The sequence below is a fragment of the Triturus cristatus genome, chromosome 6 (genome assembly GCF_964204655.1).
Source record: "Triturus cristatus chromosome 6, aTriCri1.1, whole genome shotgun sequence".
NCBI lineage: Eukaryota > Metazoa > Chordata > Amphibia > Caudata > Salamandridae > Triturus > Triturus cristatus.
In genome coordinates this window covers 834820440-834848049 of record NC_140589.1, presented here as the reverse complement: position 1 = coordinate 834848049, position 27610 = coordinate 834820440, and the positions used below count along the sequence as shown (strand labels likewise).

Genomic DNA, 27610 nt, shown 5'->3' with positions numbered 1-27610 from the left:
GGATCACATTCTGGAACATATAGAATTGATCAGACTCTGAAGTGTGTACCCCTATTCACACGCTGCAGTAGGAGGAATGCACAGATGCTTGGATGCATAGAATTTAGGACAGGCTGACATATGTATAGTTAACACACTTTTTGGTGAGTAGTTTTTAATACGGTTTCTGTTATGCAACCCCAGTTACGTTAACCTACCACGAACAAGCTTTATGATACGCAATCCCAATGACATAAACCCACCACTAACAAACCTTATGATATGCAACGCGTTATATTACCCTACCATTAACAAACTTTATGACACGCAACACCAATTATATTAACCTAATATTTTTACACTTTCTGCTTTGTAGTTTTTGACGCACTTTAGGATATCCAAGTCCTAATTATATCAACCTACTAATATTTCATTAAATACGCCCAAAAAGCCCTAACATAACTAATGAGAAATTGAATAAAATATTCAGCTAAAACCATTCTAACAACATTTACTACCCGGATCATAGTGTCTAATTTAAAAAGAACATTATTTTAGACAATATTAGCATAGGATTTTGTACAAGTTAAAAAAGCATTCTAAAATTAAATTAGCAGAGCATAACTGCACAAAGGCCAGAGTTAAATGATCTTGCTTTGGGATTTATAGACCAATGTGACACTCGCAGTTCGTGTCAAAATCAAGTGAGGGTCCAGCTATCATGGGACGAAAAGCCCTCACCCATCCGTGGGTGTCATGCTTCAACCGTGGGCCCTTCCTGGCACCGCATTCATCTATTAATACCACAAAGGTCTAAAAGCACCTACGCAAAGCTACATTAAAAGCACAACTGTCAGAATCTGTTAAGTGGGCGATAGGGCAGAGCGGGGTTACTGGGCCCTCACCTGTGGCGGTTGAGATAGTTTGCCAATGTTATCCTTTGGGTCCTCCTACTTTGACTCGGCTAACGGAGTCAAGTAGAACACCATCCACGTTTGACTGAGGGCAGCGAAGGTAAGCAGCCAAATGGTTCTTAGGGAGTTAGTGTGTGGCAACAAGCTGAGAACTGATCAATCAACCAACAGACACAAGATTTTAATGTCCTGTCCAGCACTTGCCTTTTCAGAAAACATAGTACTTTTTCATCTCACAGCAGTATTACCCCCCCCCCCCCCGCCTCCGTGCTAGCTCCGACACAGGTGACCCTAATGGAGTGCGTCTCACAGCAATTAAGGTAGAAGCACGAATAAGGATCAGATGCAGATTTTGGTTACCCAAATATCAAATGTGTAATCGGTTCAGTTGTTTGTTCAGGTTCTATTGCGGGTATTATAACAAGTAGGAATTATGTAGTTTAGTCCTTTGCACCCTTAGCTCAAATTCAACAGCTCACTCCCACTGCAGGTGGAGGCCTGATGTGACGGTATGTTGTTCAACTAGAGCCACCAGCCCTCAGCAGTTACGGGCAGGGCTGCCTGCATTGATTCGGTGTCCGTCGATGAGCCAAGCAGGACCGGAAAAGGCTGAGTGAGGCAGTTGCAACCCCAACTGGGCTGATGGGTACACTGAGGTTGTTGCAAATCAACCCACCCGATCAGTGTAAACACGTAGCGTTTTGCAGTTCTCGCTGGTAACTGCAAAGACACTGGGAGACACTCTGCAGCTTGGGTGGGTCCTAGCTTCGCTTCCAAGCAGTCTGCTTTCTCTGGGAGAGCCTCAGACCAGGAACACGGTTGGCCTTCTCCTTATGCAAGGTCTTGCATGATCCTTCCCTCTCTAGCAGAGTCCCTTTAATATGCCCCTGGATAACAGAGAAACATCTTGCTTAAACCACTGTTGTGTTTCCAGTAAAATAAAACAGAGTGCAAGTAAGCCACTCGCTATTGGGCCATCAGTAATGTCTGCCGGCATTTTTGTCAGCCATGTTCTGGGTAGGAGTAGATGTCCAAGCTGGAAGTGGAGAGAACTACAAATAACCCTCATTGTCCCTTTCGCCAGTTCAAATAAATGCTTACTCTGTGAATAGTTTTACACTTTTAAGGAGGACAGGCTGTCTTTAGTATGCTGCAATCAAGTATTTGACTGCATGTTTTAAAGGGATAACTAAACAAAACTCTAATATGTTAATCGTTAAAACTATGACAATTTTCTAGCTTAATTGTGCGAAAATGTTTTTAGGCCCTGGTGAAATATTTGCACACATGGGGGGAGGCAACATTACAATTTTGAAGACCATTGCACTAGGCAGACGCTCAGCACCTCCAGCAGTGTGTGCAAACTTCAGGTGAGCTTGCTTCACCTCTAGAAGTCTGGTGAACACCATTCGCTGCAGCACAGCAGTCCTTTGAGTACTCAGCAAAGAGTTTCCTTTCTTGGTCATCAAGAAATTAAAACTACAACCAAGTGGGATGGCTTCTAACCCGCTTTGATACATGCTTTCTGATCCACGGTCTCAAACATCAGAACCAATTTGGGGTGATTCTCTTTAAAGTTTAATCAAGCTGCTCTCCAGACACAGCCTTTGGGTAAAGTAATGCTTCTCAAAGCAAGTACCCCTGGGGCTTTCTCCAAACTACAGCACTCACAAAAAGAGCAGAATGATGCGAGGTTTCTGCACCTGGTTATCATCAGCCTCTCTGAAGCCGTAGTCAAGGATAGATGAGGTCAGGTCTGACGCAGAAGCTTCCTCACAACAGAAGCTGTAGTCCCACCCTTCACAACTGCTATCTACTAAATGGCAGCGCTCAGATATACCAAATTAGGAGCCCTTTGCTAACAAAGTCTTCATGAAACTTTTTACCGTAGGCCTGTCTCCATCCTCCTCACTCCAGAGTCTGGATCACTACCCTGCACAGGAATACGCTGTCTGGGGAAGCTGTTCCTATTCGCTCTCTTGGTCCATGCTACGTTAGGTGCATACAAAATGGATCCCACGTGCTTCAGTAATCAGGTTCATACACACACAGTCCTCACCATACATGTCTTACATGCACACACAGTTCACATCCACACAGAATGTTGACACAAGGTTCTGGGCATTCACATAATAGCAGAGCTTTATAACGCGTGGCCAGTAGGCCACACTCGCAATGACTTTGAGAAAAGTCCTTGTCACCTTATCAGTTACAAACACGGTATGCTGCCACTACCGACATATGCATTAGCTACACCAAGGACACGGACAACAGTCCTCATCCCACTATGAGGGTAACTCCTGGGGCACCCCTCCAGGTCACAGGACTGATCCTGGACCTTGCATAATCAAGGATGGTCCAGGCAATTGTCAATATGCTGCGCTAGTGATGTCAGGACCAAAGGATAGCAGCTTCACATGCAGTCGTGCACACAGAGCAAATAATCATGTCTGTATACCATGCAGGGCACATGCCCGTCCCAAGAATGCATGCATCTAGTTAACCAAACGTGCCAAGAGAAAGGCGAACTGTATTTTTATTTATTTATTCTCGCATTAGGATTACCAACTTCCTCGTTAATAATACATGGATCCCTGCAAAAATCCGAGAGTTGTATTTTTCCTCATAATTTAAGTGGAGCTGAAAATATTAACAGACAAAATATCTAAACGTGTTAAAAAAGAATAATGCAATGTCTCCAGGTTTAAGGTATTTTTTGTTACTTTTAAGTATGGCTTCTGAATACTGTGGTAGGGAGAAAGTGCAATGCAGCTCATCTGGTCGCCTGCTTGCAAAAAGCCCATAAAACGGTGCAAGCAAACACAAACGCTTGCGTTAATAATTCAAAAAGCAGGAAAATAGAACAGCTGAAGCCGCTTTCTCCGAAATGCAGCTTTTAACCTTGCAGTTAACTAAAATAAACCAGTACTATTAATCAGGCAGAACCATGTGAAATGTAATTTTTAAACATTTACTAAAGGGGAGATAGTTCAGTAATCACTCCCGGAGACCAAGGCCTTGTGTACAGCCGCGCTCAAGCACTAAATACCAATCTCCTGTCTGTGGAGGCCATTACCCGCCCCGTCGCCATGGCGACGCTAACAGTGTGCCTGACTTCAAAGACAAAGATGTAATTTCAGACTCCCAGCAGCCAGAGGGAGTGGTAAGAATATTCTACTCAGGCGGCGTCAGCTGATGATAAATTATAAAAATATCCAGGAAGGTTAGGAGGTGGACCGTACCACACTATGTGTAATCCTTTGGGGGATGTTTCCCTATTCTCTGCTTGGCATTTTGTTCCAACAAGCAAAAAATATGCAAAAGGCAGCAAAAAACGGGCAAATGAAAAGTGGAGCACGGCCATGGTGCCAGATAATCTTTAATATAGGACAAGGTTTCCTACTTGTCTTCCTTCCTCTTGCTCCCTTCAAAGACAAGTAAAAATAGCCGCCAAACCATGTATTTTCGTTGAAATTAGGCCTGCAGAATCTGCATGAAAGTCTGGTACGCTGTTTTTACAAGGCCTGTGGGGGCATGGGCACTGATCATCCGAGTTTGAATACTAAATGATTAGCTAGTCACCTCTGTAACCTATACATCTAGAATAAAAGAAAATGTTACAACGACCTCAAGATGTACTTTCTTAAGGGACAAAATTTAACAAACCCCTTGTTTTTCTTCGTGAACTGCCACTTGTATTAATTATGAGGGGAAAAAAAATCAAGTGCAGGAATCTAAAGAAAAGAAAGATTACCAGGGGCAATTTGAAATCTTGATATTTAAGAACTCATGTTAAAATATGAAAAATGCCTATAACAGTAAAATGTAAGAAGGGACTTCTTCAAAAAGCACACACAAAATGAGTTGTAACAACAATAAGCATTAAAAAGGTGAGATAATCTACTCCTTGCACTTACAAAGGCACCATATTCATCACCAGTTTTGCAAAAAGCATACATTAACATACAGCAAGTGGACATACGAAGTTCATGGATATTATCGGTAGCATATGTGGCCTGAAGCACTTGATCTGCTGACTGATCCTCTGAATCCACCTCTACACTGATGACAGAGAAAGTCTGCATGAACTCAAAAGTATCAAAGCTAGACCTACCCCTCAAACCATCTCTTAGCCGACCCTGTAGTGGGTCTACAGACTATCTGTCATAAGAGACTACTGCCACAAACAACACCCTTGTGGTAAGTGAAGCGCTATATTTAATAAATAGAACATTTTAAAAAAACACCAGATGGTAGTCAACCTTCAGTTTACAAAACTGCATGGGCTGTTTTGAAACACCAAGCTCTCGACAACAAGAGACGTGCAAAATGTGCTCCCAGGTATTTACATGGAAAGAAACATGAACCTGACCTGTAGCCATAATGTGCAGCATGTCATTGCAGCATATTTTGAGAAGATACTGGAATGCACATTGTTTTAGATATATGTTTCTTTAAATACAACTGGAGGCCTGCTACCTTATAGCATAAGATTCAGGTGCATAAATCCTTTGTGAGTACATCATGAAAGAGCATTATGAAAATCCTACATCCTACTGTGATGATGCATTGTGATACATCTGGGAAAAAAAACTTGGCGGGCTGGTCTTATAAATTGGAATTATTCCTCTGGAGGTCTTTCTAATTAGTGGGAAGTCAAAAATGGAGTAGAAACTCTGGAAAAATCTGCTTGAAAGGACTATCACCATTAGTCACAAGATCTCACATATCCCTTCAAATATCTCCCGCTGAGTGATGGAGCAGAGGCAGATAAGTGCGCTCAATCAAAGCCAAATACATTGCACCATCCATGAAGGTGTGTTTCACAAAGGCGACTCAGTGACACAAATTGTGACACAATGGCATGCAATCAGATCATGCACTTTAGTTCTGGTGGGAAGTCACCACAGGCTCAATCAAATGTTATCCTTAAATTGTTGTCAGGGACAATGTATATGTGACAAATATTTATTAACTGTGAACATTAAACCCATATTGCAAAACTAGTGTGTTCTCCTCATTTGAGGTTGTATAGCATACATTTTATTAACTGTTTTTCATTCAAAACTTTGAATTAAAAACACCATACAAATATTATAGCATATTCCATGTAAAATAGGTAAACACATTCAATAAACAACAGTGACACTCCATTTTAACAGAATACAATCAATAAATAATTGTCACTGTCAAACAAGTAAAGGTCTTTCTGATGGGGTTGGAGGGAACAACAGAGATTATCAACAATGGTTTCAATGTATTTCGGCTCTATTCAATGATTTCCAAGAGCCTTCATCAAGATTATGGGTGATTCAATTAGTAAACTGAAAGAGTAAAAAAAAAAATGTAAGAAAGTAATTAAGAAACAATTGTTAAAATTGTAATTGTCAATCCCCAACAGCCTGGTGATTGGTGTTTTAAACTGCATCTATGATGTGTTGTGTATTGGATGCATGAATACCTGAAGGATCGGGCCGAAGTCCATTTAACTCAAGGGTAGATTTTTTGAGAAAGAAATATTGTTGAATTCTAGTGTCTAGCAACAATATTAACTCATCTCAGATTATAAATGAATGCTGGTTAGCCTGATCACAGCACTAGTAACATAATGTTGTGCTCATTTAATATTGTGCTAAATCTGGATGCTCTCTTCCACATAGAGGCAAAACAATTCCATATCTTGAAGCCTGGCAGGGAGCTCAAACTAAAAACATGTATAGCTGGTTTTACCAGTGAGGCCAGAGTCTTTTTGGCCCAGTATTGACGCACAGTCCTTGACTGAAATGCATTTCATAGAAAAGCAGGGTGCAAAACCCTGACTGTTTAATGGTCAACAATCACTGGAAAAAAGAATACATTCTGTTATGTTATGTTATGTTATGCAGGTTTTTGTATAGCGTACAGCTACTCCAAGGAGTGTCCCGACGCTTTAGAATGCATACTAATCATGGAACACAACAACGGAAATAAACAAAAAGAAAATAAAGAAGAGGAAACCTAATAGAACCTGAAACTAAGAAGTAAAAAGCCAGGTTTTAAGCCCCTTCCTGAAAGCCAGCAAGTTTGGAGTGCTACGCAGGGCCACAGGCAATTTGTTCCACAGCTGAGGCGCTAAACATTTGAAGGAGCGGCCGCCAATGCGAGCTCTCTTCGCGCGGGGGACTACAGCAAAAAACAAGGCTTCCGACCTGAGCGATCTGGCCGGACGGTAAAAAGACAACCTGTCCTGGAGATATTTTGCTCCAGATCTGTACAAGGCTTTGTGTGCCAGGGTGAGAGATTTAAAAACTATCCGCTTCCGGACAGGAAGCCAATGGAGAGATTCCAAAAGGCCCGAAGCTCTGGCACAACGAGGTAGTCCAAAAATAGCACGTGCAGCTGAATTCTGAACGACCTGTAGTCGTTGAAGCAGGTATTCAGGCAGGCCGAGATAGAGAACATTGGCATAATCTATTCTCGAGCCTATCATCGCCTGCACCGTGATCTTCCTATGTTCCTCCGATAGCAGAGGGAGGAACTTGCGAAGCATCCGGAGTACGCCAAAGCAGGTCCCTGTGAGGCCGATTACCTGCGAACGTAGTGTGAGGCCATTATCGATCTTAATCCCAAGGTTTTTTGCTACCTGGGAGGAACTAGCTGGTGGAAACATGTTCTCAGGCCACCACACTTTCCAGTCCGGGTCCGAGCTGCACCCAAAGAAGAGGACCTCAGATTTATCCGAGTTGCACTTGAGGCTGTGTTGATGGAACCACTGAAATACAGCCTCAAGGCAACCCTGGATCCTACCTCCATCGAAGTCCGCACCCCTCTCACAGGTGAAGAGGAGCTGGGTGTCATCAGCATAAGAGACGATCTGGGCCCCGAAAGACTCCGCCAGGGCCGCCAGAGGGGTTTATACATACCAGACTGCTATTTACCAGCAGGATTTCTCTTACCCATCGTTATGCCAAAAAACAATTTAGAAGCCAGAAGAAATGCCACGTCTTTTGGTATTCTAACCATCTTCCATTATTATTCTAACGACTGTAAACTTAAATCAAATTCACACACATTACTAATATCATCCTTTACTACTTTTAACAACGTTACTTGAATTAAGGTTTGGTTGCGCAACATTTAGCCTCCGGCTTTTTCACATTGGTTACATTATTTTAGGACATCAAAGAGAAGGAAACTGTGACTAACCAATATAGAGGAAATTATTCTCAGTCATTTTAAAGTGTTTAAAAAAGAAAAATTAAAGATTCTACAGATCTACTGGATAATTAAAAATGAATATATGAGTGAAGCAACAACTTAATCATGCGTAACAGAAAGAAATTTGCTTCTAAGAAAAACAATGTGTAACTCATCCCTCTAACCATTTGCAGGAAGTAAAATGAACTCATAAGCCCATTAATGACCACATTTAACACTATTAATTTCATTTCTCGAAAAGAAACTGGAGAAAATGCAAGGAATGGTTTCATTTTGAACACAAGATTAACCTCAATAATAAACCCAAACCAATGACTTCTGGATTAACCACTGATTTTTGGTTCCAGAGTAGGAAGCTTGCTTTTGAAAGTGCTCCAACAGCGCTAGTAAACTCTACGTTAATGAAATTCATTTTACAATACAAATTCTAACTAAATTCTATGGAAGAACACATAAGGCACAGCAAAAATTCTTAGAAGAAAAAAGTTGTTAGTTATCTTTAGCTAAAGAAATTGAAGTTCCCACGACTAGCCATGTGCAGGCAGCAATGGAGGATACACCTAAACCTGCATGGAAGGGGATACAGTTATTACTCAAGCACCAAATAGGCAATCTGGTTGACGGGTGGCAATATGGATGGCTTCCATATTTTAAGCCTTTCTACACGCAACAAATCTTCAGACAGCAGATCCTTAAGCAGACTGTAACCTGCACCTACATATAAAGGAGATCATAGGACACAGGGAATCCCAATAAACAGGTTTGAAGCTAGTAGAATATAGAAATGGCTGTCACTGAATTTATTTGATCCCGGTCAATAATGAAGCGGACTAGAAAGAAACAAAAGGTTTTGTTTGTCAACAGTTAATAAGACTGGATCTCAGAGTTCTGGCCTATTACCAGCGTCGAATTTCATAGGATAGACCAATTGGTCTCAATAGAATCAAAGGATTCTAAGATCTCCCTTAGAACATCTGCGTATTACCTCATTCACAATAATCATCTGTCTGGTTCACAGAAAAGGCTGCTTATGATGGTATACCTGGATATAGTAACAATGGGGTAACCCAGTATCCCTCAGAACCTGGGCAACAACGTATAATATAAACAATTGGTTCTGTCGGGTACAAAATATCTCTTTAAATTGCTAGTCAAGTCATTTGTTTACTTACATGAGAATATCAAAAGAACAACACACATAACGACCATCCAGGGTATTCAAAAGTTTTATAAATTACCTCATTTATAAATACCCACATTGATTTGTGTGGCTGTCAGAGACAAAACATACAGGGCATTTATATTCTGTGACAAGGTGAATATAGTGCTCAGTGACGTAACAGGACGCTTGCCTGTACCGCTCCACTTGACCCCCGGTTCTACGAAAGGAATCTAGACCAAAAGAAACACGCATTCGACTGCATTAGAGATGCAAGGACAGGCTACCTCTCCATTCGCCGGGTAATGTTTACCAGTGGTAACCGTGGATGACTGATCCATCCTAGGGGCCCCCCCCCCCTCTTCTGGATTAAATCCTGGAAGCACAGTACAACTTGGAAACTGTTTGAAATCTTGAAGATACACACGCCCTTTGTTTGAAATTGGGCTTTCTAGGCTGTCCGCCACTTGTCCTGATGAAGACCCGCATTGACTGACTTAGTAATGCCCCCTGGGTTGAAACGTCGACAAATCCCTGGACCAGTTGAAAGCCTCTGTTTCAAGACTTATTCATTCAACCTACAGAGCTATTCAAACATTGTTGTTCTTTTTCTGGCCTTTTTAATAACAGTTTAGGAGAATTCACTTTGTATATATATTGCACCTTCACTACGTCACTGAGCACTATATTCACCTTGTCACAGAATATAAATGCCCTGTATGTTTTGTCTCTGACAGCCACACAAATCAATGTGGGTATTTATAAATGAGGTAATTTATAAAACTTTTGAATACCCTGGATGGTCGTTATGTGTGTGTTGTTCTTTTGATATTCTCATGTAAGTAAACAAATGACTTGACTAGCAATTTAAAGAGATATTTTGTACCCGACAGAACCAATTGTTTATGATGGTATACCTGTCAGGTGTAAAGTATATGAGGTCTCCCCGTTTGCCTATGCCATGGTATACAGAGGTATTCCCTCCTTGCACAGGAACTCAGAACCCCTTTCCAATCTTCAAGGTGTAATGGATTCCAACCCTCTCAGCATTAGGCTGAAAGTCAAAGTACCAAGTCACTGATGTGTCAACCATAACAACAATTATGGTAAGCTGCTTACAGTGAGCATTCTCTCCATAATTGGAAAAATCAGCCCTCTTAAGTAAACATGGAGAGGTATTGTGTTTTTCAAATTCCAGAAACATGGTACAGGATTTCGGATTGTTTGTTTACCTTCAAGACTGCCAACCGCATGCAACTTTTATATGATTTAGCTTCACAATTAACTGAACCTTCGAAAAGCAGTCCATTTTGAGCACAATATCCGCTATTTTGTGGAAGGCAACATGCCTGTCTTTAGAGTTCTAGATGAAATTGTTAGTACAAACACTAAATCAGGACAAGAAAAAAATATATTGTTGATCAAAATAAAAGATGGTAGTGATTTCACGGGGTAATCACTAGATGACACTCTGCACAGTATGGGCAATAACTGATCACAAGTTAACTGCGCATTCCAAACGATAAACTGGCCTTGGCATATAATACAACTAACTTTAATGTTAAACAAGTTTTGCAAAAGCGAGGTGACAAGCGGTTAATGGTGGCCAAACATATTGCTCATAGAAAATGGAAATCGAAAGGTTAACCTAAATTAGAGCTCTGTATAACCTAATATGGAGAGTACCATGAGGAAACAAAGAATTATTCCCCAAGAGTCAGCAAACTTATTTAAACTTGTACATCGAAATTACTTGAGAGTTCACCCTTCCCAACAGTAAGTGTAAACGGACATTATTTTGAGTAGCCCTATTTCCTTAGTGGCATGTACAGAGCTATGAAAATGTTACAATTCAAAGTGTTGGCCTCTAATGGTGAAGAGGAAATGTCACCAGAGGCTTCTTGAATCAACAAGAACATGATTAAATGTACGCCTAAAAGCAACAAAAATACACCAGAAACTAAATAAAGCCATTTTTAAGCAAATGTCCATACCATTCCATGCAAATATATTTACATCGTAACCCAACAGAGCACAAGGATGTTACACGATCAGCAATCCGTAGCAAAAAAGGTGCTCAAAACGCAGAGGTTGCTTCCAAGATGAAGCAAAGATATTTTTATCCAAACAGGGTGGTGTTTCAAACTTGGAGCTCTTATATTCATCATGCTTCAGATGAAGACTGACAATTCAATTTAGCATCTGTTTTGGAGATATACCAGAGTTCAATTAATTTCACTTTAGAACAACCTCTTAACTCACTTCCAAACATGATCATTCGCAGCTTTTCGGGCACATAAGAAAAATGCACAGTTGCAAGTTCCAATACTTACAGTTCCCTCCTTGCGACTTCCTAATTTCCCACAAACGTATTCTTTGAGGGAGGGCAGGTCATGGCACAGGCTCTGTAATTGAAAAAAACACAAACACATTGTTGGTTGTAGTAGGACTTGTTACTCGAATTTTTAATTAGAGCATGTTCTAAGCAAAACTGTTAAGAACTCTGTAAGAAGCTGCTTTGTATTGCATTGTAGTTATATAATATATATAGAGAGAGATATAGCGCTACATATCGTTTACTATGTGCAGAAAGGATGGGACTGAGGCAGAAAATAGGCCCTCTACTAAAATAAAAGTGGTGAATCACACTGCTAAAAAAGTTAGCCACATTTGCAAATTGGGGCAGTTTTGTACTTGTGAAGACACGCTGTGTAGTTATTTTGTCAAGATATGGTAGACTGTATTCTAGTATGCTTGCTGCAGGCAAGTTTTGTGGTAAAATATCAGAAACATCAACAGTAAAAAATCTCCACATAATGGGCCTACAAATACAACAAAAAAAGAAAAAAAACGACCCGCGCAGGGATCTGTTAGACCACCCCTTGTGGCACTACCAGATTGCTCTATATGACGGTCCGACCCTAGCTACTAAACAGGTTGTTCCGACGAGTAGCCTGCTAAAATGTTTTAGTATTTGAAAGGTGAAGGGATTCTCTCAGATGGGGGGTCTTTGCAGTGCTGACAAAGGGCACCCCGAAAGCTTGCACTTCTCTACTCCATCACTGTAAATAATTTGTTTTCTTATTAGTAATTGGCAACACGGCCTCATACGGTTTAGCATAAAATTCATGATTTACAAGCATATCAGTCCTTCGGAAGATACAGACATTTATAACACGCAGTAAACACAAGTCCTAAAAAAAAACAGTGCGGTAAACAAGAATGCTCCGGTAATTGGTTTGCGTTCCATATCTGAACCGCTTTTATTTCGAAGCTCTACTCATGAAGATAACCAAGTCTAAGCCGCGCTGCCGCCGCTGTTCTCGCTCTCTCGCACACAGGCCATTATGTATTTTTCACTTTCACACTCCTACTGCGGCGTAATGTTTCAGATCAGTGTACTATTGCTGGGGCAGCTCTGCCGCGGGAGGCCGTCTCCTTTTGGAGTGAGTCAACTGGTGTGATAACTAAACCAAACAAGCATTGGCATAGCCAATAGGTCTCGCGTTTGAGACCTTATAAGTGTTTAGCCATGCAACAGTTCATGCAGGAAGGATATTGTGCTGCATAACTAAATACTAATAAGGCCCCAAAGGCGAGACCTATTGGCTACGCACAATCACATAATTCCAGTGGCCCTGGGAATAGGAGCTTTCAACCCCCTAGCATCCTTGCAGCTTGCAGTTCAGTGTGGTATACACAGAGAATTTTCGCTGGCATCTCAGTATCACTTCATCCTGGCATGGCATGAGACCACAGTAACAATGATTTGCTGGGGCTTAAACGGTGTTTCAGCATAAGCGGATAGCTGTAGGAACAGGCACCAAACCAGTTCATCCTCTGTCCAAATTGTGCGAATGTGAGAGTATGCGTCTGAAAGGTTACCTGGTTTGCAAGGAGCGAGTGTGGGAGCAAATGTGAGAGCGTGTTGGGGCGGTGGGAGGGATAACTGTGCAGGTGTATATCAGGGATTATATGTGAACATGGGCTAGATATAGAATGTGTAGATCTGTGCCTGTTTGAGGATATGTGAAAAAAGAGGGAGCAGATCCCCTTGTATGAGGGTGTGTAAGAGGGAGAGAGTAAATGGAAAGGTGTGCATGGGTGTTCATGTGTGAAGGTTGAGGGGAAGTGTGCTTGGCCTGTGGTCATAGTTGAGACGAAGGGTGTGATCAGTGTGTGAGTGTATTGAGGGGGCAAGTGTGCGTTTGTGTGGGTAGAGAGTGAAGTACGCAGTTGTGTGTTTGTTAGTGTAGATGGGTGTAAAGATTCCACGCACTTACATAGTGGCAATCCAGAACCCTCACACCACAGTGGGTGAGAGGGGAAAAGGCTTGCAGTTGCGTGCGTGGGCCAACAGAGATCAAGTGGGCGTATGTGAGAAAATGAGAATCGGTACCAATGTGTGTTTCTTTGCTTCGGGGGGTTGGATATGTGGCAATTTAGATCAGTGGATGCATGTGTGTGGGTGTGTGCAAGAGAGCGGTGTAGGGAAAAGGGTTATAGCTTTAGATTTTAGATCATGTATGGAAACGTGTATGGTATTTTGTGTCAGAGCAGTTGGTTGTGGTTATGGTTTGTGCAGTTCCAAGGTATCTGTGTGGAATTAAGGGGAAGTCAAGTGTGAAGGTTTACTTGTAGGAGTAGGGAGTGAATGGAAAGCTGGGTGTGTGTCTGTGGAAGATGGCGAAGGAGGTGGGCAGGAGAGAGGAGAAACAGAGTGGGTGGAGGAAGAATCGTTGTGAATTGTTGAGCCCACACCTCCTATGGTAAAAGCGAAACTACAATCCAAGGATAAAACATGCTGTCAGCCGCACAGCCAAGTTTCGCTCATGGCGGCACATGGCAACAGTGCGAGGGTGTACAGGTGGCCGGTGACCATGTGCGAGGGTAAAAGAAGGAGAGAACTTGACGTGTACAAGTCTGTTTTTGATGGTGAGTGGGGAAGGGGCAGTGTGCCGGTTGGTGTGTGTTGGGCGTCTGTGCAGTATGTGTGTGGGGGTGTCGGGTGGGCGAGCAGAGCCAGGCTTGTCTGATGGACTGAGCAGCTGGACATGAAAGGGTTGCTGCTCGCTGGGAGTAAGCTTTAAGTACAAGCCCGGGAGCTGTGTGCGCGCACGCGAGACGCGGCCGTCAAAGTGAAAGTGATCGCGGGCTGGAAGGGTGCCCGCGCGCGATGCACTTAATGAGCCATGACGGACGCGCGCGCACATGCACGCAAGCTGTAGGCCACAGTGGTAGCATTTTCTGGAGCCCTTACTAAAGGTCTCGCTTGAGCTAGCGCATGCGCTAGCTCAGGCGAGACCTAAAAACCACAAGCCAACACGATCAGGGGAGTCTCCTGATGGGCAACCGATGTCTAATTCTTAATTTATAGAAGTATATAATGGACAGGAGGCTACTGAACGGTGCATAACAAAACCCCCAGAGTTCCTGAGTGTTAAATATGTCATTTTAGGCTAGCACCTTCTTAATGTTTTAAAGTTAAAATGCATATATTTTAATAGAAAACGGACACCTGGGTAAGTCAGGCTATTAAGACAAGAATTTCAAAGCCAATAAGTCTGACGGTGGGCACAGGGGTTAAAAGAGGAGCAGCTGGAGATAAGTAATGGGGAGTGGGCGGGCGAGTGAAAAGCAACACACAAGGGAGAGCAACACACTGGGGCAGTGGGAGAAGCACGGGAGCAAGCAAGAAACAAGGAGGGTGGGGGATGAAACACACCAGGGAAAAAGCAGGAACACACATGCACTTTCCTTGAGTGCTTAAGCAAAAAGAAAAAAGTTGTTCCCTAAAAGTGAGTAGTGGATTAATATAAGCCATCCAATCAGAAATGGTAAGAAGGGAGGGACAAACACAAGATGGAAAAGCCAACAAATGAGCAACCATAAAGGCAACCAATGGTAAGCAATGGGCAGACTGGGAGCCCCTGTTAATTCTTGGTAAGCCCACAAAAGGTTTCCTTTGCAAACAGACAGCTTGCATTGTCCCGGAGACTTAACCTAAAAAGAAGCAAAAATTGATTGTTTTTGTAGAGAATGCACATTGGAGATAAAGAAGTACTTTTTGGATGCAAAATAGCCCCTCAAGCATACCAATGAAAGCCCTTCCTGGAAGGTGGAATGATACACCAAACACCCAATAGCATGAGATGAGAGAGGAGTACTTTTCTCAATGAAGCAATATCCTAATTTTTAATGAATTGGTGTGAGAAAGTGGCTCTGTATATACTGTTCCCAAATAGGTACAGTGTGTACAGAGTCCACAGTCCCCAGAGCTTTGGCAGAGGCTAAAGTGAGATATAACCTTACTCTCTAAAGTGGTAGCTTGGTCGAGCAGTAAGGCAGTATCAGAGGACAGTGTAAAGCATTTGTTGTACACTCAAGTCAGCAAATGGTCTCACACACAATAACTGAACTCTAGGCCAATGGTTTATATACAAAATATATGTTTGTTTTATTTTAGAACCAACAATAGGTATTAAAATATACTTTCTCAGAATGAGATGCTTTAGGTAAATACTTTTGCAATATGCAATTGACTTGTGTAAATACTGATTACAGGTTGTTGCAATAGGCAACACAATTTCAAATACAATAATCCATTGAGCTCAATGAAAGTTAAGTTCTCGTTACTTTTGTAATCCAGTACTGGGCTCCTAGACTCAGTACAGGGGCAGCTATCTAAAACATGTAAGTAACTACGTTTTCACAGTTGGTACGATTTTTAAAGAATATTTTAAGTTTGCAAAAATCGACACTTAGAAGAAATTTCACAGAAAAACAGTCAATGATTTCCGATGGAAGAAAATTGGGTTACTGGTAAGTACGGTTGTGAATATTTTTAGGGTCAGTGCTGGGCACGAAGATCCAGCACTGGGATCTCTCCTAAAAGCAGGTGAGAGTTTTCGTTACTCGGTTGATTTTTGGTGAATATTTTAAGTTTTAGAAACTCCACACTTAGAGGAAATTTTAGAAGAAACCAGTCAGTGTTACCCCATGGAGGAAAATTGGGTTATCGGCTTTTGGGTAAGTACTCGACTGGCAGAGTTAAGGTTCTGGGCACAGACTCAGGGGTCTCCCAGGGTCAGGTAGGTACAGTTGTTACACCCTCAGCGGCAAAGGGGCAGCCGGGTGCAGAGTGAGTTAGGACCAATGTTATCCTATGGGAGGCAGGGGGGCCTTGGTTGGTGGCTGCTGACTAGCAGGCCACGCGGCTGTGGGAGCTGGGCTCCTGGTCAGTTGCTCAGGGCAAATGGGGAAGTAGATAGGTGTAGAGGTTACACTGCCAGGGCCACTCGGGCGGCTGGGTGCTAGGTGCTTTTGAGCCTTCGGGCGTTCAATGGGTTTCAATGGGAAAGCTCCTGGTTGAACAAAGGCTGCAAGCTCGGGGACGAAGATTCTTCAGGTGCCATCACCACTTCGAGAGGTAAGTTGGGTAGTTGGAGGATAGGTAGGTACCCAGGAGTTGGGCACAGGGGGCCACAGGGTGCCGGGTGTAGGGGTGCCTTTTGGTGTCGGGAAATGTTACCCTCTGTTGATCGCGGTTGAGGGGGTGCCTGGTTCTGAGGCTGCAGGCGTCGTCAGGAGCGTCGAGGTGAGTCCTTGGGTGCCTGATTCGGGGTCACAGTCGCCGGGGGGACGTCCTTGGGGTCTTTGTTCACTCTGGCACAGGCCAGGCTTGGCAGGTGCAGAGTGTGCAGGGTTCGCAGTTCCTGGCTGATGCCAGGGGTTAGAAGCTGGTTTTGAGCAGAGCCTGGGAGTCCCAGGTGCTTAGAGCCAAAAGGTAGCCAGGTCCTCTGGGGTTTGTGAGGTTTCTGGCCACAAGAAGTGCCGGGGTGTAGCAGGAGCAGGTTCGAGGGTCGACAGGCCGGTAGGGCTGGGGCCAAAGCAGTTGGTGTCTTCCTCTTCTTAGCAGCTACACGGCAGGTCTTCTTTCTTCTTGCTCTTTTTTGTTTTTCGAAATCTGGAATCTAAGGAAGGAAGGTTCAGGATGCCCCTAAATATTAGATTTAGGAGCGTTACAGGTAGGTAAAAGGCAGGGACCAATGGGTCCCTGCCCTGGGGTAGGTACACCCCCTATCCTGCCACTCTCCTGTGGGAGGGGGGCAGTAGCCTAGTCCTGATTGGGCAGGGCCTCCCATCTTCAAGATGGCTTCACCTCGCCTCCCCCACCTGAGGGGTGGGGTTGGCAGGCTGGCACATCCCCTGTCCTTATTTGGGGCCAGAGTGGGGGCAGCAAGTGGCCTGGGGAAGCTCACAGAGGCGGCTTTGAAGCTTCCCCCTGTCCATCCTGGGGTAGGAGACCAAGCACCTCGCCCAGGATGTGCATTGTTGCAGGCCCAGGAGAGCGGGGGCTCTCCTACCCAGGGGTCCAGCAACATGTCTGCTGTGTGGCAGCCTAGGCAGCCTCCCAGACCAGACGTGGATTGTAGGTTAGGTTTCATCTCTAAGATGCCCTCTGGGGTGCTTGGTACATTAAACCCCACACTGGCATCAGTGTGGGTTTAATGTGCTGAGAAGTTTGATACCAAACTTCTCAGTCTTCAGTGTTGCCATTATGGTGCTGTGGAGTTCGTGTTTGACGAGCTCTCAGCACCATGTACTCTTAAATGGCAGCACTGCACTTACAGTGCCCAGGAATGGACCTGGGTACTGTAGGGGCAGAGGGCTCATGCTCCTGTCTGGCATAGGGCACCCAGCTAGAGGGGTGGCTGATGTATGCCTGGGCAGTGTAGGTGGTGGGCATGGCACACAGGGATGTGTGCCATGTCGAATCTTTGTTTTGTCTTGTACCCAGACATTCAGCCTGCCAGGACAGTGTGTCTGCGTGTTAGGGTACAGGGCCTCTAAGGGTGGCACAATAAGTGCTACATCCCTTATAGGCCTTCCCTGGTCACAAGGCCCTGAGTACCTAGGGTATCATTTACCAGGGGCTGACATGTGGCCAGGGTTTGCCAATTTGGGTTGGAGGTTTTTAGGGAAGGAACATAGGCCCTGGGCACCTGATTGGCAGGAGTCCAGGGCACACTCAGTCAAAGTACATTCAGCAAAAAGTGGGGGCATACCATGCAAGAAAGATGGCACTTTCTCACACTTGGCAACAACAGGTAAAGAGATGGCGAAGCTTTCAAGCCACCTCTTAATTGTACCACATGCAAAGCAAATCACAGGAATGTTATTTTACATTAAGATGCAAAACACCTTGCATGCATCTGTCTATAGAGATTACAAATTATCAACATGAAATCCAAAAGCTCCCTCCATAAACTCCAAATACAACCCCTTTTCAAATGCATCTCTCCAAATTAAAGTCACAAGATAAAGAAACCAGGAATATCGTCTGCAGGTTGGAGAGAATAATTAAACACAAAAAGCAATTACATGAATAAGCATATAAAGTAATCCTACAACAATTGAGGATGGGTATGCTGTTAGTTTCATCTTTAGTTTTTAAAATGTCCTTTCATTAAAGCATTCCTAACATACAATTGTGATATGCAACTCCACAATGGTGTAAAAAGCAACACCTAGGACAAATATAACCATAAAGTAACATAACAAATATATCGCTCAGAAGGGGCCTTTGATGTAACATCCCATTATGTTATCAAGTTCTTTCAAAATTCACTCATAGCTCCAGATCGCGAGGAATGAATGCGGCTCTTAACTACATGGTTACTAATTATGATTAGTGCCTGGACTCTAGCTTTACAGTGCCCTCAACTGGGACAAGAGTGGACTGCCAGTGACGGCTCTTTATGTTTCTTGGTGGAAAGGAATGAACATTTATAATTACTTAGTCAGAGGATCTTGTATATGGGAGGCACCAAACAAAGAAGTTGCCATGGAAAAGAAAGAATTTAATTCAATGTTTTACTTTCCAAATTTTGTTCCCTGAAAACTTCACATTCTTTCTAATGCCGCTTTTCTGCTCTAAGGATCCAGTAATATGTATTGTGCTCATTAACATTAAGTTGTTTAGAGCACGGATTCCATCTAACGAATTAGAACTCTGGCTCAGATCCTCAGTCCTCTCATAACGGATCCATTGTTTCCACCTATGAGCGACCATATGTCATGAATAGTGTTTCCTAGGCCTGTACACCATCTAATGAATGGAGTGCAAGACACAGCTCCAAGATGGCTGTCTCCCCAACATGGGGTGGGCCATGTTTATCTATTCAGGTAAAGGCAAATGCAGAGAAAGTAGGACCATGGATAGCCACCAACACCACAACCATGACTGCGATGGAAAGTGAGGAATAGAGGGATACTGCACAGGTAATCATTGCAAAATGTAATGACAGGAGATTAGCAGGATCCAATAGGATCTTCCGTAACCAGTTGTGCTGTAACCAGCCTCAGGCCTACTCACAGAACACTTTTCAAAATGTAGCCTTTTCTAAAGGTTGTGGCAAAAAGGTAGTTTCTGAATCCCATATACAGCTTCTCACCCTCATGGTGATGATGTTCCTCCTCCTCTCGCCCGACTGTGTGTCAGACAGTAATGCAGCCCCGGTCATACCCCAGTCTTGGCCCCTGAGGAAATGTTTGTGAGTACCCGTGTTTTAAAGTCAGTTTACATTGCAGTCTGCCGGCGCCAGTAAGAACAGCAAATGGATATTGGCACATTAGACCCTCTTCAGGAAGCATCAGGGGTTCAGATGAAAGCCAGAGACAGAAAATCAGCCCAAAGGGGACCAAGAATGGATTATTCCTGATGCATCTGTTCACTGGCAAAAACATTATTAAAAGAGCTACAACTGTTTATGCTTACCCAAATCCCCATCTATGCACTATCAAGCCCAGTGACTGAGTTGTGATGTACACTGTATCTCCACATATTTGGGAGGTTTCCTTCAGTATTTGGTTTCTACCATTCTCAGAAATACTCTTTTCATAAGTGCTGCAGTTTACTATTAGCCAGACTGTAGTCAATTTCCCTCCAGCCTGTAGCTACAGGCTTTGGACCAGTTTTCTTAGGTCACCGTAGTGCCAGCTTCCTAAGTGACACCGCAGCTCTGCCTTTAAGTAATACTTTTTCATAAAGCAGTTTTATTAATCGGTTATCACTCCACAGTGTCATCTGTCCCACACAAATCGAGAGTACAGCGCCGAGCACAAGAGAATCTTCTCTGCACTCCGCCATCAATACCGGACATTGAGAACTGGGGGAATACATTCAGTGGGAAGGATGTGTTACATAACAGGAACTATTCCTTGGGCAGTGGACTCCTCAAAGGAGCAATGTCACACTTTCCATTGTTTATACTTGTTTAACCAAGTTTTCAATGCAGTACGTAGAGTAATAATTGGTGCAAGTGTCTCTACACCCTGCTATACGCCTAAGTACATTATTGTTATTTCACCCTGCATTATTTAGTTTAAGTGGTGCTAAGATAAAGTGTCAGGCGTTGTGGTCCCCCGAGTTGCCTATATGCACTTTCTCATGGGTCACTCTCTTGCTCCCTATCCCCATTTGGGTTCTTCGGGCCACTGGGGGCTAGAAAGGGAGCTGTAGGTCTAGGTACACTGGTCACCACCAGGCAACAACCATACAATACAATGGCGTTTCAAATATGATCCTGTGAATGATCTTAATTCCTGGAAATGTTTTACTTATTTATTTTATTTGACAGTTTTATATAGCGCGAACAAGACCCTCATGGGCATCAGAGCGCTTTACAATATTAAAAAGAGACATATAGAATCAATTTTATAATTGTCACAAGACAGTACAGGATACAGCAGATCCACAGTGAGGGTGGGATCACCTTTAAAGATAAGACTGAAAATTGTTCCTTTACTGTTATTTCCTTCTGCTGAGGGCATTACAGATGTTAAATGCTAGCCTCACAACTATGCAAACAATCCAAGATTTAAAACTGAAAAGGGCAATTTACAGAGTAACACCTGGAAACATGCGATAAACTAGAATTTTAGCAACCCGACCACTACTCATAAGAGCTATGCATGCATTGTAAGAATGTGAAAGTTGTTGGTCTGTTCCAGTATTTACATAATTAATTTAAATGCCACTATTTTGTTTTATTTTTTTATAGCGCTATTCATCCCAATGCAGGGTGTCAGAGTGCTTTACATCGCACATAACCATTATACACTCACAATAAATCACATGTGGGGAAATCAATGTACAGGATGTATTACATAAGACAGTGAGGGTTACAAGGTGTAGGAGTCCCATGCCCTTCATAGGTCACAGTGCTATATTAGAAAGATTAGAATTTGTGAACTACAACTAACAAAATGATCACTGTGCTGAAAGCAGTAACCCACGTACCTAGCTACACAAAATAAAAATCAGTCATCTGCACATTACACGATGTGCTTTGCAGGAGACACATTAACCTTCTGTGCTACTTTAATTCAAAACTGGGGCTAGACAGAACACAGATCTCTCCAGCAAACGTGTTAACCTCCAGAGTCAGCTTACCATTATTATTATTCCATGAATTACTGGGCACACAAAGATCTCTACAGCAGGAGCCTTAACCCGATAATATTTTTTAAAATGCAGACTTTGCAACCAATTAAACATAGCAGATGTATTGCCACATTTCTCCTTCTTACCAATTTCGTTGTGGCAGAGTTCTTAACAAATTAATGTATTAGTTGAGGCCCCGATTTTGTGTCGGGGTGCGTCACTTTTTTGGCACACCCCCACAACAAAATCTCACTTGTTAAATCTTGTAATGCTCTCTAATTTACTAGTGATAGAGCTGCTGAACATATGTCTGAGGAGTTAAGATCTGATGTCACTTCTTGTGATGTCACGTCCTGTGATGCCACGTGCGATTTCATGCACTGTGATGTCATGCGCCGTGATGTCACTTGCATACTAACTAACTTGGTAGGTCCTCCCACTTCTGCTTTTTTAGGACTTGTGCCCTGGTTGCCACGCACCAGAAGGGCCTTCGCAAAAGCTCGACTGGTCAACCTCCACTTGCATATTGTTGTATCGAGCTTAAACTGGTACTAACAAGGTGAAACCTTTGCCCAGACAATTTTAGCATGTGGAAAAATGACAAATGAAAGAACTCCCAAACTGTGTGCTGCAATATACCACATAAATTACCTATTCATACTGCATAATTTAGTCAACCCTTCCGCATAATATGGCCCTTCCGCGCTGCATAATTGCAGAGGCTCTGTCCTTATCTAACTAGTGCTGGTGCAACAACCCACACAAAACTTTATTAAACACACTCAACTACAGGCCTTCACATAAAAGCATCCTCTGGGGAAACTTTCTCATGTAAGGCACAATGGCTGCGCGCAGCACCGAGCAAAGATTAGTCACTTCTTTGTGACTAAGCCGTTTCCCTTTATTCCGGGCTTAAACAAAGTTCAGTGGGGCATCACACTGCCTCCCTTTTAAATTACAGCCTGCGCTTTAAAATAGAATGCATGCACAACACGCGCCTGGAGCCGGAGGGTGGCGGCCTTATTCACTGAAAATTGAAGGCTTGCCGAGTCAATAATCTGCTTTCACACAGTAACCGTTTGAAACCAACATTTCTTGACCCAAACAAAAGACAACAAGATCATTTCGGGGGTTTTCACAGCATCACAGGAGAAACAAAAGCGAATGGGGGTGGCGGAGAGCGCGCCACGTGTTAGACATGGGAAGAGAAGTCTCCACCCGAGATCTAGTATCTTCGAGCTGCGTGGCCTTCCACTGCTACACATTGCTGTTCCATACACAAACACATGCGGATGGCATGACGCTATGGCCGCTGCCAAGGGACGAGTGCTTTCCCTTGCCAGCAAAACCTCTGCCCTGGCAGAGACCAAGGGATGCAGCGCCATTTCTTTTTTTTTCCTTACATATGTGGCATCTGTGCAACGAATACGTTTGTGTTCCAAAGACATTTTCAGGTCTGAGATTTTAGTAAATTTATTTACTTTATAAACTGTACGGTACATGGGATTCTGGAATCCCTGTATAAAAGGCAGTCACTAATTACTTTATAGCTGGCAACTTGTGACACACCAAGTCGCCGATTAGAAGTTAGAACTAGACTAGTATAAGTTTATTACAGTCGAGTTCTGACCTCTCAATGCCTGCTGCCAGAGCCAGCATGAGGTGAAAGACCGGTCAGGCCACAGAGCATAAGTAAAACAGTTGTTTAAAGCAAGAAGTAATGGGAAGCTGCTTTTCTTTTTTTCCTACTCTATTTTACTTACAGTGACAAGCAAGAGAATAGGTTTAGGTTTCGCACTCCTTAGATAGAGATAAGCTAGAATGTTTCTGCATGTGTGGAGCTAATGCAGCTTTTATTTTTATTTTATTGACTGATTTTCGGTTGGCAACAAATACTTAACATGTTTTTTTAATGCTTTTAATTCTGCATTGTATTTTTCATGTTTGCACACATGCTCGCTCTGGAATATGAAAGAGCAACACACCAAGGTTTCAAGTGGTTTGTGAGAAAGAGGATGACGTGACCATGTATTATATGGGATGAAATATCGCCTGCCGCACATGTTCAGGAAGTTGCCAGTCACCTAGGAGTTCCAGAACCTTATAAAGGGACTCGGCCTTTGGCCTCGTCCCTCTATATGGTTATGGAACTCCACGGTGACTTGAAATATCCTTATATTGTACAGCAGGGGGCACTTTACCCCCTGTAAATATGTATATAAAAACACACACACACGTGTGTGTTACATATTTATAGAGGTTTTGAGTCAGCCCTCTTTATCCACAGGTTTATTATTTTCTCATTCACATTTTTCTTCTCCCTACTACAGCATACAGCATGGGGCAGTGGATCAGCCGTTTCAGCCGATGGCCAACTTTGCTGTGAGTGACAGCATTTTTTCCTTTCAGAAGGCGCATATACATATAAAGTAGTTCCCTTCACTGTCAAGGACTACTTTGGCCATGTGTGCCTTGGAGACCGACAAAATACTTTTGCTTTGGATTGACGAGGCCAAGCAGCTTTCCAACAATAAAGGTTTCTGAAAAGCATGATGAAACAAAACAAGCACTGACAAATGTAAAAGGCCGTCAACCAATGCCAGGCCGATTCGCTTTCCAGATGCTGGTTAGCCTTGCAACAGCTTTCAATATCTAGCTCTCCAGCACAACACTAAAAGGCTATCTACATATTCTTTTCCATGGATATACAAAACACTGCCTTCCAAAGGCAGGGTGACAGAACGCTTTGAAACACAAATGAAAGAGGTAGTAGACACCTCGCAAACAGCAAATAGTCTCTGGTCTGTGATGAATCCTCAAGACCAGGGCATGGCATGAAAGTACCAAACCCCACAGCACTTTACAGATCCCTCTTAACATAAGTGTCACCCTTCCTAGCAGAGAACCCTACATCAGACCATTTTTTTCAGTTCAGTGCTTACACTACCTTTAGAACAGAGACCAGTCCTGTTTGAGTCCTCTCATCTGGGCTACATGGAGGAGTATTGTTTATGGAGGGTGACTCACAGAGACAGCACCACATTGTTGAAGGGAAACGAGGACCAGAGGAATTCTCAAGCCTTTCTATGCACCACTTGTTGCTCCCTCAGTGGGTCTCTACATATGGGTCTGGTAAGCCCGGAAGTAGCTGTTGACCTCTTAGTTCAAGGACACCCCTCGGAGGAGGCCCAAAATGACTAAAACACACCTGAGATGTTTGAACGCATGCATAGGCAGGGCATTCTTGATTTGGCGTTGGAAAGTATCAAGACTGCTTCGCATATGATTGGTCCCTTTCTGGAATCCCACAGACTGACCCGAAAATTTGATGGGTTGGAGGCTAGTTAGAGGAATGAAAATTCAGTTGTTTAAAAGAGCGTGGACAAGCGCTTTCTGACCCCTACTTTTTTCTGTCTTTTTGAAGCACTCCTGAAGTACAAAAGGATGTGGAAAAAGACTGCTGCTGTGAAGAATGTGGATTAGGGGTATAAGACATTACTGAGCAGAGCATAAGAAACAGGCTTCGATTTAACCCAGCCTTGCAATGAATGAGCGTTAAGACGGTAAGCCAGATGTATAGATCTTTTATATCTAGTAAGTTACACCAAGACAATTCCCAATGAAGACACCATGCCCAGGGCACCTATCTACCCCATTTTTATACTGAAGAAGTTATGATTGCAATTAGGTCTTTTTTTTTTTAACATCATTCGACTTGCTCTATTGTCGCTATGTACTCGTGTATGTCACACTAACCATTACTGCGATGTTCAGCAAGGCACTAAAAAAGTCAAACTTCCACCGTATGTTCTCTCCAGCCACAGTTGCTATCTTAAAACATCATGAGGCAAAAAGCCCCATCCTTTACCTGTACTTGCACGTTTTGTCAAAAGGACAGCATAGTGCCACTCAGCAGCAATTTAGTTCGCTCCCATTATTTGTAACCACAACAAACTGCGCACGCTGGCACAACACACATAGGAAAGTATTACATATACACACAGCATCACAGACCAATTCCAGTAAGCATTTAGCTCCAGGGTGTTTGAAGGCTGAAGACATCAGCCATCACTATCATACATCACCCATCCGGATGTTACATAGTTCAGCGATGCACGAGAGAACACACAACCAGTTAACGATGTGCTAGAAGAGTGGTCTCCTGCCTCAAATCTCACTGCTTGGAGATTAACCCGTGTCACCTGTAAACATCTAAAGGGCGGAAGATAATGCTACAAAAAACACCATTTTGTATCCTAGTAACAGTGTACTTGGGTTTGCAGAAGTTGCGTTCTTCTTGCACTACCTCCAACTGCCACCGCGAGGCACTTGTTCTTTTTAAAGATACAATAAAAGGTGTTCTTCATTTAATAATTTATTTTTTTAATTACTTACCAAGGCAACTATACATATTCAAAGAAAATATAGGACAATAAAACCTGGTATTTTATGCCCTAGGCAGACCGTCATTGAATAAAAAGTCCGAGCCAGTTGCTGTGGTTTTACGGTGTCCTAGCAAGGGGACACTCCGTTGGAGTTACCAGGCACTCTACAAGCCTAATAATAATAATAATAATAATAATAATAATAAAGTGCAACCTGAAAGCGGGAGGTAAGTCAGAAGTATTTGTGTATCAGCAAATAACATAGAAAGATTATTCTTTGTTTAGTTTAGGACTATTTGGGCAAGCAGGTCACCTGTCTACTGATGATAACTTCCACAGAAGGAACTGTTTGGATGAAGACATGTCATAGAAAGGTTATACTAATGTATTCAAAAGTTTTACAAGACACTCTATATCTCCAATTACCAAAACCATTAAAAAACAATACCTAAAGAAAGAACTGTGCTCATCTCCTCATCGGGAAGATATAATTACCATTTTGAGGTATTTATTTACTGTGCACTCTGGAGAAGAATGGTCGCTGCTATTGCATAAGAGCCCCATGCATGTATGCTCAGTTTTAGGTCTGGTTTTAGACACAATAGCTGTCAAATAGACCTGTTACTAACAATATAATTATCACAGTCTTTGGGTCCTGCCTTTCAACCTCTGGCTTTCTTGGACTATCCTTTTTCAGCCAATGGCTTGAGACATTGTCCATCACTTCTTGGCTCAGCCCCGTGGAGCATTCAAGTCTCACCTAATGTTAATGGCTGTTTGAGTGCATCCTTCCCCCTCCACTTGAGTGAACTGCTTGTGGAACTGCTTTAGAACTATAGCCTTCTCTATTTCTTCTGGCCGCCTGCCTCCCATGTGTCAAACACTAAGATGGTAACTATGCCTTTGATAGCATAATAAACCCAGACCTATTTCCTTTACCAAAGGCCAATTTGAAGATAAGTCTTGTGTCATTTTGGAGGATAACTTAAGCTGAACTCAAAGACTGAGACCGCCCTGGCTGGAGGCTCACAAGATCTATGGAACTCCAATTTCTAGCCAGCTGAAATGGGCACCCCTTCCCCCCACCTAACCCCCCAAGCCAAATAACTCAGAATAGAGCCTTGGAGTCCTTGTTGATAAAAATCTTTCTTGTAGCCTCCTGTAGGAACAGTAGTTTATTCTTGTTTTTTTTCAGCTACGGAAGATCAGAAAAAATTGGTCGATTTCTCACCCACGTAGGCCTTATTCAGGTAATTCTCGCATTAGTCATTTCTCATATAGACTATGCGAATGCAGAATACCTTGGCCTACCAGAATATCACATCAAGAGTTTGCAACTGGTACAAAACCACGCAGCCAGGCTGATTTACCTACAGTTGAGTAGGTGTCGCATCACACCCCTGATAAGGGAACTTCATTGGCTGCTGGTAAAACAGCGCTTGGATTTTAAGACAGGAGTATAATTTTTTTAACTTTATGGAAACAGTCCTCAGTTCATATCCTCCAGAATTCAAAAGTACACACCTTC

The 27610-nt window shown here is 43.0% G+C and overlaps 1 protein-coding gene across 5 annotated transcripts in view; it reads right to left on the bottom strand.

The window, feature by feature from the left end:
* ARID1B (AT-rich interaction domain 1B) overlaps positions 1 to 27610 on the bottom strand; it is a 736193-nt gene that overhangs the window by 456980 nt on the left and 251603 nt on the right. For all 5 annotated transcript variants that reach the window (XM_085611434.1, XM_085611437.1, XM_085611436.1 and 2 more), the window contains one exon: positions 11583 to 11654. In XM_085611434.1, coding sequence (XP_085467560.1) covers positions 11583 to 11654 — 72 coding nt within the window. The remainder of the gene's footprint in view (positions 1 to 11582; positions 11655 to 27610) is intronic.